We start from the raw sequence: 17530 nt of genomic DNA on the forward strand, positions 1-17530 counted from the left end.
GAGTAAAGGGTAAAGTAAGTTACTCAGTTTTATATTTTGATTGTCCCAACATTCTGTTGGACCCTTTCTTTAAATTAAGATTGTTTCATTTTGGAGTACGATACCCCGGAAAGAGTCGGAGTTGTTGTCTTTTGGAAACAGTCTATAACAGTTTCAAGTAGTAGTAGGTTCAAAACATCAAGACAAAATTCTTGGATTAAACTATCTGGGGGCATAGATTTAAGGTAATTGGCAGGAGGTTTAGAGGGGATTTGAGGGGAAAAAATTTCACCCAGAGGGCGGTTGGTATCTGGAACACACTGCCTGAAAGGGTGGTAGAGGCAGGAACCCTCACAACATTTAGGAAGTATTTAGATGAGCACTTGAAATTCCATAGCATACAAAGCTATGGGCCAAGTGCTGGAAAAAGGGATTAGAACAGATAGGTGCTTGATGGCCAGCAGACACGATGGGCCGAAGGGCCTGTTTCTGTGCTGTATACCCTATGACTCTGTGACTGGGTACCTAGATTCCACCCAATTAGAGGACAAAACCTTAAACACGCTATCAAGTTATGCATTCAATTATTCTTGTGGAGGGAGGGAAAGAATCTATAATATATATTTCAAATAAAGAGAAAAATGTTTTTTGTTTGAAGATTACATTTTGTTCCCCCTCCCTCATTATAAATCCTTTTGCATGTACCTGACAATAATGCACACGGCAACAAAGAACAAAGGTCACACACCTGAAAGGTTAACTCTGTTTCTCTCTCCAGATACTGCCAGATCTGCTGAGTATTTTTAGCATTTTTTTTTAAACAATAAATGAACTTTGAAAATCTCTTGTAGTGAACTAATTGATCTGTACTTTATAAATCTTACCCAGTTTTGGAAAGACAATTAAATATTCAGCATTACATTGTGGACATGCCACTCTGGCTGTACTGTTGCCCCTTTGTTTTTCGTCAACCCATCGTTGTAGACAAGCTTGATGAACCCATTTTGTGGATCCTCTGCACCTGCAAGGCCGCACCCATTCCGCTGTCCTGTCATCTTCATCAGTCGCAAAACACACCCAACAACTCCTATAATGAAAAAAATACATTAATATTCCAGGACTAAAACATTAGTAAACCTAAGCATTCATTCCTGTCAGCAGAAGAGGTTAAAATAACCTTAATAGCAACAGTTTTAAGTGATTATGACCATGTGTTAGCACTGTGTATGAAGTTTTAGAATCTTAATTTTTTTCCCTTCCATTTGTTTACCCTGTGCATACCATTAGGTACTGTGGTGGACTAGCGATCGGTCATTTGGTGTATAGGGTTGTCCATGGACCAATGTGTCAAAGAGGTCTGTGACCTTTCATCAAAACCTGAAACCTTTCATTGACCTGAAAAGGTTAACCGTTTCTCTCTCCACAGATACTGCCAGACCTGCTGAATATTTCCAGCACTTTATGTTTTTGTTTCGAGTACTGGCTGGGCTTGTTTCAGTTGCTTTGTACAACACAGTATTATTTTGAACATCCCTGAATGCTGTAAAAGAGTTTAGAATTAAAATCACATGATGTTACAAATACAATTTCAGAAATAGTTCTGAATAATGAACATTGTGATGTTTCTTCACCATGCTTATCTCTATTTTCAACAGGAATGGGGTTGGGGAAGGAGACAAAGCACATACGCTTGCACGACATGATGCCCTTTCAACACAAGCACTGTGCTTCTTGTCAAATTTTCCATTTTCTTGCACTGAATAAAACATGACCTTGATAAAGTAGTGAATTAGGTCAGTACTCAGATAACAAACTCAAACAGGAAAAACCCGCTAGGTGAAACCTCTCGTGAAAGCAAAGCTTCATTTCTTATGGTAACTCAAGCCTCCTCTCTAGATGAGTCCATAAAAAAAAAAGAATCAATATCCCTAATGTATTTTGCTCTGCTGTGCATTTACATGCAAAGAACAAAAGACAGCATTTTACAGTTCATCCCAATTTTAATTTTGCAGGACACCTGGTGTAAAACTAAATTTACTTAGCAGCTAAACATTTCTCTGGTAATTATCCTAAAATGCACTAAATTTGTTCTCAAGAGCAATTATAAACATTAATTATGATCAGAACCTGCGCACATTACAATATAATTCTGCATGTTGATAAAAGTATTGGGGATTACATGAGTTAAGCAAAGCATTGATAAAATATTTACGTAACCAATATCTGCATATAAAATGTAACACTGAATATTGTTTTTCACGTTAAAAAGTCTAAATGATAACCTCTGCATTTGCCAAGAAACTGCACCCTCAGGCGTCCTTCTACTTCAACGTACACAAGGAGAAACATATGACCAACTCTCTATAGATGCCCTGCCACTGTATCTGGAATGTGCAAGCGCTGCAAATGCCAAGCACAACAGGTAATACAATTCCTTTTAACAATTATAACCATATTGTGGAGAGATTAACTTCTCTTCCCTAAATGCATCTACACTGAACAAATGATTCTGTACTTAATACACACAAGTATATCAACACTGCAGTTACTCTGAATTGTTACTATGCTTTTACTGACAAGGCATTTTAGACAGCCAATTATACTTAAAATAGGCATGCAATTACTTTTTTTTCCCAAAATATACTTTATTCATAAAAATCTGTAAAAAAATACATTACAGAACAGTTCAGAACAGCACCAAGTTGACAATACAAAGAGTTCAAAGGAGATCAGTTTCCTTCGTTGCGTCGCAACCCTTGCATTTCATTTTACATGCCATGTACATTTTGCAGCAAATACATATTTTTTGGATACAGCCCGAGGGGTTTCCCATGGATCCAGCCTCTCAGTTCACTTTGGTGGGGGGACCTTACACAGTGGTCTTTCCCCATTGAGCCTTTGCCACGGCTGCCCCAAGCTTTTGTGCGTCCCTCAGCACGTGGTCCTGGACCTTGGAATGTGCCTGTCTGCAACACTTGGTCGTGGACAACTCTTTGCGCTGGCAGACCAAAGACCATCTTTCACCGAATTGATGGTCCTTCAGCAGCAGTTGATGTTTATCTCGGTGTGCGTCCCTGGGAACAGCCTGCAGAGCACAGACTCCTGTGTTAGAGCTGCTTGGGAGGAACCTCGACAAAAACCACTGCATCTCTTTCCACACCTGCTTTGCAAAGACACATTCCAGAAGGAGATGGGCAACAGTCTCTTCCCCACGACAGCCACCTCGAGGGCACTGTGCAGAGGGGGCGAGACTTCGGTCGTGCATGAAGGATCTGACGGGGAGGGCCCTTCTCACCACCAGCCAAACTACACCTTGGTGCTTGTTTGAAAGTTCTGGTGATGAGGCATTCTGCGAAATGACTTATACAGTGTGCTCGGGGAACCATCCGACAGGATCCACCATCTCCTTTTCCCGTAGGGCCTTGAGGACATTCCGTGCAGACCAATGCCTGATGGATTGGTGGTCAAAGGTGTTATTCCCGCAGAAACTTTTCCACAAAGGATAGGTGGTATGGCACAGTCCAACTGGATGGAGCATTCTGCGGCAATGTGACCAGGCCCATCCTTCGCAACACCGGGGACAGATAGAACCTCAGCATGTAGTGACACTTGGCGTTTGTGTACTGGGGCTCTGCGCACAGCTTGATGCAGCCGCACACGAAAGTGGTCATCAGGATGAGGGCAACGTTGGGTACATTTTTCCCGCCCTTATCCAGAGGTTTGAACATAGTGTCCCTCCGGACTTGGTCCATTTTGGATCCCCAGATGAAGTGGAAAATGGCTCGGGTGACAGTCACGGCGCAGGAGCGAGGTATGGGCCAGACCTGCGCCACATACAGCAACAACGTGAGCGCCTCGCACCTGATGACCAGGTTCTTGCCCACAATGGAGAGAGGTCGCTGCTCTCACATGCTCTTATGATGAACTCTGGCTACTTGCTCCCTCCAGGTTTTGGTGCACGCCCCGGCCCTTCTGAACCATATCCCCCAGCACCTTCAGGAAATCTGACCCGACGGTGAAGGGGACAAAGGATCGGTCAGCCCAGTTCCCAAAGAACAGGGCCTCGCTCTTGCCGTGGTTAACTTTGGCTCCAGAGGCCAGTTCAAACTGGCTGCAGATGCTCATCAGTCTGCGAGCAGAAGATGGCGATGTCGTCCATGTACAGGGAGGTTTTAACCCGAGTGCCTCTGCTGCCTGGGATCGTCACCCCTCGCATCCTTCCCAATAGGCTCAGCAAAGGATTCAATACAGCAAACAAACAAGACCAGGGAGAGAGGACAGCCCTGTCTGACTCCAGACTGGATCGGGAAACTCTGATTCCCACCCATTGATTGAGACTGTGTAGAGCAGTCTGATCCAATTGCAGATTCCCTCCCCAAACCCCATTTTGGAAAGCACGTCCATCATGCAAGTGTGCGATATCCTGTCAAAAGCCTTCTCCTGGTCCAGGCTGATGAGGCAGGTGTCCACCCACCTGTCCCGTACATAGGCGATCATATCCCTCAGTAGTGAAAGACTATCAGAGATCTTCCTGCCGGGTACGGTGCAGGTCTGGTCAGGGTGAATCACCAACTCCAGAGCAGACTTGATTTGACTGGCGATGACCTTGGACAGAATCTTGCAGTCAACATTAAGCAGTGAGATGGGCCGCCAATTTCTGATTTCTGCCCTCTCCCCCTTCCACTTGTAGATGAGGGTGATGATGCCTTTCCTCATGGATTCTGACATGCTGCCTGCCAGAAGCATACTATCGTATACTTCCAGCAGGTCTGGGCCGACCCAGTCCCACAGGGCCGAATACAACTCAACCGGTAAGCCATCGCTTCCGGGACTTTTACTCGTCTCGAAGGACCTGACGGCCTTTGTCAACTCGTCCAGAGTTAGCGGCTTGTCCAGTGTCTCTTTGATGCTGTCATCTAAGACCTCTGTGATAGATGACAGGAAGGACTGGGAGGCTCTGCTGTCTGTGGGCTTCACATTGTACAGCCCAGCATAAAAGGATTTGCTGATTCTTAGTAAGTCGGACTGCGAAGACATTACCAAGCCATCCTCTTCCTTCTGGTTGCTGATCAGAGAGCTCTCTCTGTGTACCTTTTGGAAGAAATAACGCGAGCACGTCTCATCCTGCTCAATGGAGCAGACTCTGGACCGGAAGATGATCTTGGAGGCCTCCATGGCAAAGAGAGAGGCCTGCTGGCTCTTCACCTCATGGAGGTCCTCCTTGGCTTTGACCCCCATCGACTGCAGCCGAAGCAGATTTTGCATTCTTTCCTGGAGTTGGGACATTGCTCTCTGTCTTTCTCTCACCCTCAGAACCCCTTTGAATTTGATGAACCTCTTGATGTTCTCCTTGATTGAGTCTCCAGTTCACTGGTGGAAGGCAAAGAGGAGTTTCACGGTTCTCCAACCTTGGTAATCCCTTTTGAGTTCCTCAACGTTCTCTGGGGTCAGCAGTGTAGCATTGAGCTTCCATGTCCCCCTGCCAACCTGCTGGTCACCCTGTAAGTGACAGTCAGCCAGTAAGAGGCAATGGTCGGAGAAGAACACCGGCTTGATGTCGGTGGATCTGACCGTGACAGCATGGGACACAAACAGGAAGTCAATCCTGGAACGGGCAGACACGTCCGATCTTGACCAGGTGTATCTACGCTGCGCTCCATCTGCAGGTTTGAAGATGTCGTGCAGCTTGGCATCTTTTGCTGTTTCCATTAGGAATCTGGCGTAGCGTCCAGTTTGCTGTTGTCACTGTCAGATCGTCCAGCTGCATCGATGATGCATTTGAAGTCACCGCCTAGAATGACTGGCCTGGACATCGTCAGCAGCAGTGGGAGCTGCTGGAAGACGGTCAGCCACTCGCTGCATTGAACCGGGGCGTACACGTTGATCAACCGGAGCAGCGCATTGTTGTACATTAAATCTGCTACGAGGAAGCGACCGCCCACCACCTCCTTAACTTCGGAGACGGTGAAGTTACCTCCCTGCAGCAGAATACCCAGGCCGGAGGAACAGGAATCATTACCCCCGACCAGATCGATGGCCTGCGGGCCTATCATTGCCTGTAGGTGGCGAGGTGTGGTATTCCACACTTCTGCAGAAACAGTAGGTCGGCTTTGACCTTGGCGAGGTAGTCCAAGGTTGAAACACATCGCGTAGTGGATTTAATGCTACGCATGTTAATTGAAACAATCTTGATACCCATTTTTAAGTTAGTTGTTGCTTCCCACACCATTTGTCCTTGCTAGTCCCAGTCCTTCGGTATGTTCCTGCATACCCATAGTGTCCACAAGCTGTTTCACATTTGTTGGGCTCAGAAACCCCTCCTGCTTTCTCATGCAGGGTTTGTTCCACTGGGGTGACATTGGGGGGGGGGGGGGCTGGTCTTGGGAGGCAGCAAGGATTAGGCTGTCCTCTGCTGTTGGTATCTTTCCCTCTGTTCCTCCTCGAAAACATCACTGCTCCCAGCTTCCCGGAGCCGAAGTGCACTTAACACTTCTTTGTTCTCCGTGTCCCGGAGCTGGGATGCGCTGGGCATGTTGCTAGGTTCGGCGCTTTCGCTTTGGGGAATGCTGGGCCCATCACAGCTTCCAGTGCCCCGGAGCTGGGGGGGGCTTTATCTTCCAGCTCCTTTGAGTTCTGCCGCTTCTTTTGCTGGTGCCGTCATTCCGGCCCTTCCTCGTCCAGTGAGGAGGAGCTGCCATAGTCTGTCTCAGACAGTAGCCTCCTCTTGCCACTGGTTTGGGGGGTGGTATGTTCAGTTTTTGGAGGTTTTTTCTTTGCGGTTTTCCTTTGTACCACTTGCCACTGGCCTGTTTGTCCATCTGTTGCCACCTACTCCATTGATTCTATCTGTAGAGGAGGGGTTTCCAGGCACAGGGTAGGTATTGGGTCGCCAGTTTCAGCTGCCTCCCCTTTCTTCTCCTTCTCAGGTAGACTTTCCTCATCACGGACAGGGTTGCTCCTCTCCTTCCCAACACCAGACGCATTCGTCGTTCCTTCTCCCGGCCTGTCCGTGGACCTTGCCGCATCAGCATAATTGAGGAAGCGTTTGGGGCAGGTTTTGTAGAGGTGACCTGCCTCACCGCACAGGTTGCAGCACTTACTCTTACAGTCCTTGGTCTGATGGCCTTCCTTCTTGCAGTTCTTGCAGATGACTGTGCTGCAGTGAGCTGCCACGTGATCAGATTTGCCACATGTGCGACAAACTCTGGGCTGCCCTGCATGGACCAAGAAGCCTCGACTTAGCTCGATAGCGAAGCTGGAGGGAGGATGGATGATGGCTCCGTTGGCATCGACCTTCAAGGTCACTGTGACCTGCCGCTCGCTAGTCATATTTGCTGCGGTCTAAATTCTTACATGTTATAATTTTGCCAGATGGATTCTTGTACTGGTCACAATCCATTTCAGATCAATAATAAATTACATGTAACTGTTGACTTGAACTTTTTGCTCTCACCGGGAAATGACTGTTAATCTGATTTGGACAATCACCCTGACTTCTGCACCGCAGCCTCACAGCTCCAGGGACCCGGGTTCGATTCTGGGTACTGCCTGTGCGGAGTTTGCAAGTTCTCCCTGTGACCGCGTGGGTTTTCGCCGGGTGCTCCGGTTTCCTCCCACAGCCAAAGACTTGCAGGTGATAGGTAAATTGGCCGTTGTAAATTGCCCCTAGCGTAGGTAGGTGGTAGGGAATATGGGATGACTGTAGGGTTAGTATAAATGGGTGGTTGTTGGTCGGTACAGACTCGGTGGGCCGCAGGGCCTGTTTCAGTGCTGTATCTCTAAATAAATAAATAAAATAAATAGCAAATAAAACTGAACTCTCAGGAAGTAAAGTTTGCATTATTTTGTTTCCAAAGCTAGCTGGTTACCTTTCAACAACTGTCATATTACTCTTCACCACTCTTTTTGACAGGACACACTTTAGTCAACAGGAAACTGCATTTCATCTAAATTAATCTCATCCATCACAAAAAATACATGTACATGTAGTCACTTCATCCACCATGCCCCCCCTTCCCTCCGACACAACTTCATAACTAAACTTCAGTATGAAAAGATGCCTGAAAATAGATACTTAGAATAAAGGCCTGCTACCAGACGGGACCCGACGACATGTGTCAGGTTCAGGTCGGGGCGGGTTGGGTCGCTCTTCCGGGTCCGGCTTTCGGGCTCAGCTCGGGCTGGGTCCAGGTCGGGCCACACTGTACCAGTATTGCTTAAAAAATAAACAGCAATTGCCCGAAGGCTCAGAAAATATTATATATCACCTAGACTCCTGCTTTACAGGTTGAAATACCTGCAAGTTTATCCAGTGAGCAGCTGAGATGCAGAGACCAGGAAGGTCCTGAGTGATTAATTATGAGATATTCAGTATTTATATAAAAAATATAAAATGATCACCGTCAGGACTCTAGTCTACACACATACAGTACAGTACTAGACTAGAGTACTTTCAACCTGCAAAGCAAGAGTCTAAAAAGTGACAAACGGATTCGGAATCGGAAACTGGGTAAAGAGAACATTCCAGTGGTCGGGTTGGGCGTGGGAAAAAATGGAAGAACTTGGGTCGGGTTTTTTTTTCCTGACCTGAGCAGGCCTTTAACTTAGAATCCTCCTTCCTTGCAATGAATGTGGGTGGTGAATATAATGGAAATACTTGGCATTGCCACAGGTATATTTCCACTCAAAATGTTTGAAATACAGGTTAGAAAAACCCTAGAGCTCCAAAAGTGCATAAACACAGCACTGAAAACACTCACATAATTATCTAACAATTCAGATTATATTAAAAAAAAAATCACCTTTAACATGAAGCACAATGATGTTGGCACACTCAGTTTTCTGTTTCAGTATCAATCCAGTATTAGTACAGACTATTTTAATCTGATAATTTTATTCATTAACAGCAAACATATCAGCATGGGGAAAAGATACATAACAGGCTCGAGGGGCCAAGTGGCCAACTCCTGCCCCTAATTCTTATGTTCGTATACCACTTTCCTGCAGCAGGTTCAATAGTCATAGGTCAAACTTGAAACAGTAGCTGAAGAAAACAATTCGATTTGAAATTTAACCATCAGTTTTGGTCAAAGGTCAGGTAGGCTGCAATATTACCTTAAACTTCATTCTGGATCACTCAGCAGCCATAGGACAACATATGACTACAAAAGTTACACTAGACATTGTTGAAACAAATTTACAAAAAGAACCTAGAACTATCTATTCAATATTACATTTCATACACAATGCCAGACTCAGGGAAAACAGTTAATGGAGTTCAGTGCAGGCCAAAAATTTCTCAATGACTCAAATTTTTCAACATTCTTTGAAACCACCAGAGATTCATAAATAATCTAGTTCAATAAATTGCTGGATCTCAGACCTCTGCCCTTCAATTAACACTGTAACAATGAATCATAGTAGGAGTATATACACCCACATAACTTCCCCACTAATATACTGGGCCACAATTTGCAGGTAGAATTACAGCGAGTTAAAGGCACATAGAGTCACAATCATTTACAGCATAGGCGGCCAGTTGGTCGAACGAGTCCAAGCCGGCTCTCCGCGGAGCAATCCAGTCAGTCCCACTCCCCCACTTGATCCCCATAGCCCTGCAAGTTTATTTCCTTCAAGTGTCCATCCAAGATCCTTGAAATCAATTATCATCTCTGCTTCCACCACCCTCGTGGGCAGCGACTTACAAGTCATTACCACATGCTGCATAAAAAAAGTTGTTCTGCACATTCCCCGTGCATGCCTTGCCCAAAACCTAAAATCTGTGGCCCCGGTCTTTGTACGATCAGTTAATGGGAAGTTTTCCCTTGTCCAACTTAACTAAGCCAGTCATAATCTTGTACACCTCCATTAAATCTCCCCTCAATTTCCTTTCCTCCAGGGAGAACCCCAGCTTTTCCAACCTAACCTTATAACTAGCCTTTAGATGTTAGGACAGTCCTTACACCCTTTCTTGAATAAGGGTGTCACATTTGCCACTCACCAATCTTTTAGCACCTCCCCTATGTCAAGGGAAGATTGGAAAATTACACCAAGCCGTTCGACGATCTCCACCCCCCACCTCCAGAGCAATCTGCGATGAAAACCATCCAGACCAGGTGACTGCTCTAACCTAAGAACCTCCTCCCTCTCAACTTTTACATGATCCATTGCCTCTACCAATATTTTTTCAGCATCCTGTCACAGAACCGTATTTATTTTCTCCTCTGATTAAAACAGTGTGCCTCTAAGACAAGGAGAGAAGCTTTTGCATTTCTATGGCAGTGTGCCAGCAGCATTTTGTTACTTAGGCAACAGGAGAGGTCACATGGTATGTTTTCACTTAACTGTGTGAAAACCAGTCTGAACCAGCTATGAGACACTCTCTAGCGAGGCGTGCTACTGAAGAGTTGTCTATTCTCACTCAACAGAAATTCTACAAAGGAGCTACAGGCCAAGTTAATTGCCAAAGGAGAAAAAAAGCCCTTTTTTTTTGAAGAGACCACTTGTATTGCTGAAGATAGCAAAACTCCTTTTCTTAACTTCCAAGCCAGGAAGTATTTGCTTCAAATTGGATTTCTCTTGACTGATTGGGTTTGCTGGAATTCGAAGTAAAGTTTCGACTAAGAGACTGTCGGTTTTAAAATTCAAGTTGACCTATTGCTGTGTTCATCGTTGAAGGAGCTGTTTGATGCCTACTGCAGCTGAAATGTTTTGAACGCCTGTCAAGAACAGACTATTTCATCGAATCCACGTGGAGACTTCAAGTAGCATTGGATTATTTCTACATTAGAATACCTCACCCATCAGGAATGCAACCCACAAAGACTTACTTATTTATTCTGAAGAAAACAGCTAATTTTTAAAACGACCACTTTTAAAACCAGTTAAATGTTACTTCTGAATGTGTGTGAGGGAATGGGGAAGTTAGGTTAAAATAAGTTATAAGGTTTTTAGACATAGGTTTATCTTAATTGTGTTTAAGATTTTGTTTTTTTAATAAATAGTTAATTTGTTGTTGTCTAAAGATACCTGGTTTGATCAGTTTTATTCTGGGGGTTACTAGTGTTTAATTTGGCTGTTTTCAGTTGGGTGGGAAAACTTTAATAATATGCTGTGACCTGTGGAGTGATGGGGCGGTGCATTGCTCCCGCCTTGGTAGTAAACACCAACACAAAGTAACTATCAAGAATTCTAACTTTGCCCTGTGCCTCTAAGCATTTTTCACCCTCTCGATCCCTAATGGGCCTCACCCCACCTCTTACTAACTGCTTTCTAGTTACATGCCAGTAGATTTTTGGGTTCCCTTTTATGTTGATTGCCATTCTATTCTCATATTCTCTCTTTGCCAGTCTTATTTTCCTCTTCAATTCCCCTCTCAAGTTATTGTATATGGTCTGGTTCTCACTTGAAGAATTCACCTGGCATGCATCATACCCCCACTTTCTTTGTTTTGTCATAATCTCCTTCTTCCTAGTCATCCAAGGAGCCCTGTTTTTGGTTCCCCTACCTTACACCCTTGTTGGAATGTACCTAGCTGTACATGATGCATCACTTCCTTAAGAATAACCTATTGTTCCGTTACAGTTCTGCCCGTCAATCTTGGGTTCCATGATATCCTGGCTAGATCCTTTCTCATTGCATTGAAGTTAGCCCTCTTGCAATCAAGCATTCTACTTTATATCGTTCCTTGCTTTTCTGCATTACAAGTCTAAACCTTATATGATGATTACTGTTAATCAAGTGTTCCCTCAGACACTTGGTCCACTTGGCCAAGCACAAAAAAACCCCAGCAATTTGTGATCAGGAAAAGGGATGCATGCAGTTGTGAAAAGCCACAAATTGCCAGACAATTTATACCACTTTGCTGTTAATCTCACAAGGACCAGAGCTCGCTGCCAAACTCTTGAGTGTCAAGATATTGCTGCATTTATACTGTTATTATGAATTAAACTTGCAGAAAGTCAGGCTCTTATTTGGCAGCGCAAGGTCCCTGTTAATGGGGTAATTTATGTTTCCAATGGCCTTCCACTTCAAAATTAATAAGTGGTCAGAAATTAAATGATAAATTATCAATGCCTCCTTGTAATTTTATGCTGCCATCCACACAACTTACTGTGCCATGAATCCTGGTGTAATTGGAAAACTATGCTATATGGTTCTCCATTGTAAATATAATGAACGGCAATATAGTTCCAAGTCAGGATGGTGTGTGGCTTGGAGGGGAACTTGCAGGTGGTGGTGTTCCCATGCATCTGCTGCCCTTGTCCTAGTTGGTAGAGGTCGCGGGTTTGGAAAGGTGCTGTCAAAGGAACCTTGTTAAGTTGTTGCAGTGCATCTTATAGATGGTACATACTGCTGCCACTCTAAGTCAGTGGTGGAGGGAGTGCCAATCAAGTGGGCTGCTTTGTCCTGGATGGTGTTGAGCTTCTTGAGTGTTGTTGGAGCTGCACCAATCCAGGCAAATGAAAAGTATTCCATCACACTCCTGACGTGTGCCATGTAGATGGTGGACAGACACTGGGGAGACAGAAGGCAAGTTATTCAACGCAGAATTCCTAGCCTCTAACCAGCTCTTGTAGCCAAAGCATGTATATATGGCTGGTCCAGTTCCAGTTTCTGGTCAATGGTGACCCCCCCTGCAGGATGTTGATAGTGGGGGATTCAGTAATGGTAATGCCATTGATCGCCATGGGGAGATGGTTAGTTTCTCTCTTCTTTGAGATGGTCAATGCCTGGCACCTGCGTGGCACGAATGTTACTTTTCAGTCCAAGTCTGGATGTTGTCCAGGTCTTGCTGTGTAGGAACATGGGCTGTTTCAGAATCTGAGTCGTTGCAAATGGTGAACATTGTACAATCAGCAAACATCCCCACATCTGACATTATGACTGAAGGAAGGTCATTGGTGAAGCAGCTGAAGATGGTTGGGCCTAGGCCTCTATCCTGAGGAACTCCTGCAGTGATGTCCTGGGACTGAGACGATTGATCTCGAAGAACCACAACTATCTTCCTTTGTGTTAGGTATGACACCGACCAGCAGAGAGTTGTCCCCGATTCCCATTAACTCCATGTTTTGCTCGGGATCCTTGATGCCACACTCGGTCAAGTGCTGCCTGAAGTCAAGGGCAGTCACCCTCATCTCTGGAGTTCAGCTCTTTTGTCCATGTTTGGACCAAGGATGTAATAAGGTCAGGAGCGGAGTGGCCCTGGTGAAATCCAAACTGAGTGTCACTGAGCAGGTTATTGCTAAGCAAGTGCCGCTTGATAGTGCTGTCAACGATCCCTTCCATTAGTTTGCTGATGATTAGGAGTAGACTGATACAGCAGTAATTGGCCGGGTTGGATTTGTCCTACTTTTTGTGGACAGAACATACCTGGGCAATTTTCCACATTGCCGAGTAGATGCCAGTGTTGTAGCTGTATTGAAAGTTTGGATAGGGGCGTGGCTAGTTCTGGAGCACAAGTCTTCAGTACTACTGCCGGAACATTGTCACGGCCCCATAGCCTTTGCAGCATCCAGTGCCTTCAGCCGTTTCTTGATATCGGAGTGAATCGGATTGGTTGAAGACTGGTGGGGACCTCAGGAGGAGGCCAAGATGGATCATCCATTCGGCACTTCTGGCTGAAGATGGATGCAAATACTTCAGCCCTGTCTTTTGCACTGATGTGCTGGGCTCCCCATCATTAAGGATGGAGGTGTTTGTGGAGCCACCTCCTCCTGTCAGTTGTTTAATTGTCCACCACCATTCACAACTGGATGTGGCAGGTCTGCCAAGCTTAAATCTGATCCGTTGGTTGTGGGATTACTTAGCACTGTCTATTGCTGCTTCCACTGTTTGGCATGCAAGTAGTCCTGTATTTTAGCTTCAACAGGCTGACACCTCATTTGGAGGTATGCCTGGTGCTGCTCCTGGCATGCCCTCCTTTACTCTTCATTGAACCAGGGTTGGTTCCCCAGCTTGATGGTAATGGTAGAATGGCGGATATGCCAGACCATGGGGTTACAGATTGTGGTTGAATAAAATTCTGCTGCTGCTGATAGCCCACAGTACCTCATGGATGCCCAATTTTGAGTTGCTAGATCGGTTCGAAATCTATACCATTTAGCACAGTGGTAGTGCCACACAACACGATGGTGGGTACCATTAGTGTGAAGACGGGACTTCGTCTCCATAAGGACTGCGCGGTGGTCACTCCTACTAATACTGTCATGGACAGATGCATCTAAGACAGGTGAATTGGTGAGGACGCGGTCAAGCAGGTTTTTCCCTTCTTGTTGGTTCCCTCTCCACCTGCCGCAGATCCAGTTTAGCAGCTATGTCCTTTAGGACTTGACCAGCTCGGACAGTAGTGGTGCTACCGAGCCACTCTTGGTGGTGGACATTCAAGTCCCCCACCCAGAATACATTTTGTGCCCTTGCTACCCTCAGTGCTTCTTCCAATTGGTGTTCAATGTGGAGAAGCACTGATTCATTAGTCAAGGAGGAGTGGTAGGTGGTAATCAGGAGATTTCCTTGCTCATGTTTGACCTGATGCCATGAGACGTCATGGGGCCCGGAGTCAATCTTGAGGACTCCCAGGGCAACTCCCTCCTGACTGTATACCATTGTGACGGTGGGACAGGAACTACCCAGGGATGGTAATGGTGGTGTCTGGGACATTGTCTGCAAGGTATGAATCCGTGAGTATGACTGTCAGGCTGTTGCTTGACTAGTCTGTGGAACAGCTTTCCCAATGTTGGCACAAGTCCCCAGATGTTAGTAAGGAGGACTTTGCAGGGTCAACAGGGCTAGGCTTGCCATTGTCGATTCCGGTACCTAGATCGATGCCGGGCGGTCTGTCCAATTTTAAAAAAATTATCCCTACTCTGTCTTCTACCACCTAACGAAGGCAATAATTCACATTCCGTCCCATAAGCCTTGAATTTACCTAACAGACTGTGATGTGGTACATTCTCAAATGCCATCTGCAAGTCCATATAAATGACAACCATAGAAAATCCCCTATTACTTGAGTTACTTTCTCAAAAAATTCAAATAGGGGATGACCTACCTTTTATAAATGCATGTTTGGTCTCAGTTCAAATTTTACTAAGTGCTCATTCAGTCTACCCTCAATTATAGTTTTTAACAACTACCCAACAGATGTTCGATAAACAGGTCTAGAATTTCCTAATAACTATTTCTCACATTTCTTAAATAATGGACTCCAAATAATTCAGATAAACTTTGTTTAAATAAATCAGATGTCCAAGTTGCCACTTCAGCTTTGCTGACCATTCAAATCCTAAAATTTAACCGATTAAAAGGAGTTAAGATTATTGGTCTTGTTGTTCACCAAACTCCCAGATACCAGTTGACCTCACAGCGCTGTTATCAACTCACTCTTCCAGCAATTTGCAATGCAAAATTAATTGCAACTGAAGGATATGATAGAAAATCCAACTCATGACACTCACTGTGAGATGCCCCACTCCATCAACTCCGAGGCATTATGTTCCAATACCAGGCTGTATCGAGTAGATCATGCATGCAGGCTAATGAGCTCATTTTCAGCCTTTTTGTCGTCAGGCAAGTTTTGCAGTGGACATTTTAAAAACGAGTATATCGCCAATGACATTTCTCACAGCAATTGCCACTGATTTTGTAAGAACCCAAGATGCTCGACACCAGTAACTCATCCACTGGTCTAAACATCCTCCAGTGCAGGGGTCGCCAACCTTTCCTTTAGCGAGAGCTACTTCTGATGAAAAGAAAAATATCACAAGCCATCCCCCCGCTTGCTCTGCCCCCCACCTCATTGCTCACTCAACCCGTGGTGAGGTCAGGATGCACATAGGTGGGTTCATGCTGGCAGGATGATGTGGGTGGGCGCTGGGACTGCATTCAGGAATCAGGAGCTTAATGCAAGCTACTCAAACACCGCCACGAGCAACCAGTAGCTCGCGCTTGACGTGTTGGCGATCCCTGCTCCAGTGTACAATGGTTACAGTGTGTACGATCATAGATGCACCGCAGCAACTGGCTATGGTTTTTTTGGCAGCAACTTCCAAACTTGGAACCTCCATTACTTAGAGACACAAAGGCCACAGGTGTATGAGATCATAACTGCCAAGTCATACATAATTCTGACTTGGACGTTACATCTTTCTTTCATTGTCCATGGGTCAAAATCCTAGAACTCCTGAGCTAATAGTGCTGTGGGAGTACCTTCATTGCAAGTACTGCAATGGTTCAAAAAGTCAACCCACCACCACCTCAAGAGCAACAAGGATCCACAGCCAGCCTTGCCAGCGGCAGTCAGATCCCAATAATTTTTTTAAAAAAATCAAATGGTGTTATGCTAGTTACATAGTCAGGGATATTAATTACCAGGAGGTGTAATACTTTAATAATTTACCTCCTCTCTCCTCACTATCCCAGGCCCCAAACACTCCTTTCAGGTGAAGCAGCGATCTACTTGTACTTCTTTCAATGTAGTATACTGTATTCGCTGCGCACAATGTGGTCTCCTCTACATTGGGGAGACCAAACACAAACTGGGTGACCGCTTTGCGGAACACCTCCACTCAGTCCGAAAGCATGACCCCGAGCTTCCGGTTGCTTGCCATTTCAACAATCCCCCCTGCTCTCATCTCTGTCCTGGGATTGCTGCAGTGTTCCAGTGAACATCAACGCATGCTCGAGGAACAGCATCTCATTTACCGATAAGGCACACTCCAGCCTGCCGGACTGAATGCCGAGTTCAATAAATTCAGAGCATGACGCTCCCCCCATCTTACTTTTATTTTTAGGTTTTTTTTTGTGTTTATTTTATCTTAGTTTGTTCAGTTTGCCTACCCACTGTTTGTTTTCATGTTTGTACTTGTGGCTGTTCAGTTTTCAGTCCATTAACACCCTATCTGTACTAATGTTCCGAAGAAGGGTCACTGACCCGAAACGTTAACTCTGCTTCTCTTTCCACAGATGCTGCCAGACCTGCTGAGTGGTTCCAGCATTTCTTGTTTTTATTTCAGATTTCCAGCATCCGCAGTATTTTGCTTTTATTTATGTACTAATGCTTTGTCTTTCAACACACCATTAACATACTGTTTGCCTTTGCTCCATGACCTTCTGGTCAGTTATTCTCTGTGACCTCGTCCTATCTACACCTTCTCCTTTGTTATTTCTTGCCCCTCCCCCGCTTTACCTGCTTAAAACCTTTCACATTTCTCATATCTGCTAGTTCTGAAGAGTCACTGACCTAAAATGTTGACTATGCTTCTCTCTCCATAGATGCTGCCAGACCTGCTGAATATTTCCAGCATTTCTTGTTTTTATTTCAGATTTCCAGCATCTGCAGTATTTTGCTTTTATTATTAACTTACCAGGACCTGGAAGGGCATGTGGAGCCTGGGTAGTACTGAAATGGTATTTCCCATTGTCTAGAAGTATATTGTTGGGCTCTGGAATCACGGTGAAATCCAAGGAAAGATCTCAGATCGTTGCTGGTCAATAAGTGCTAAATTGTGATCCAGAGTACACTCATTACTGTTTATCCCCACCTATGTTCCGC

At 45.1% G+C, this 17530-nt stretch overlaps 1 protein-coding gene across 3 annotated transcripts in view; it reads right to left on the reverse strand.

Moving 5' to 3' along the window:
- marchf5 (membrane-associated ring finger (C3HC4) 5) overlaps window positions 1-17530 on the reverse strand; it is a 119049-nt gene that overhangs the window by 66791 nt on the left and 34728 nt on the right. For 2 of the 3 annotated variants that reach the window (XM_068052635.1, XM_068052633.1), the window contains exon 2: window positions 864-1066. In XM_068052635.1, coding sequence (XP_067908736.1) covers window positions 864-1066 — 203 coding nt within the window. The remainder of the gene's footprint in view (window positions 1-863; window positions 1067-17530) is intronic. The other variant, XM_068052636.1, reaches the window with a different exon arrangement.

This window comes from Heterodontus francisci, chromosome 20, assembly GCF_036365525.1.
Source record: "Heterodontus francisci isolate sHetFra1 chromosome 20, sHetFra1.hap1, whole genome shotgun sequence".
Taxonomy (NCBI): Eukaryota; Metazoa; Chordata; class Chondrichthyes; order Heterodontiformes; family Heterodontidae; genus Heterodontus; species Heterodontus francisci.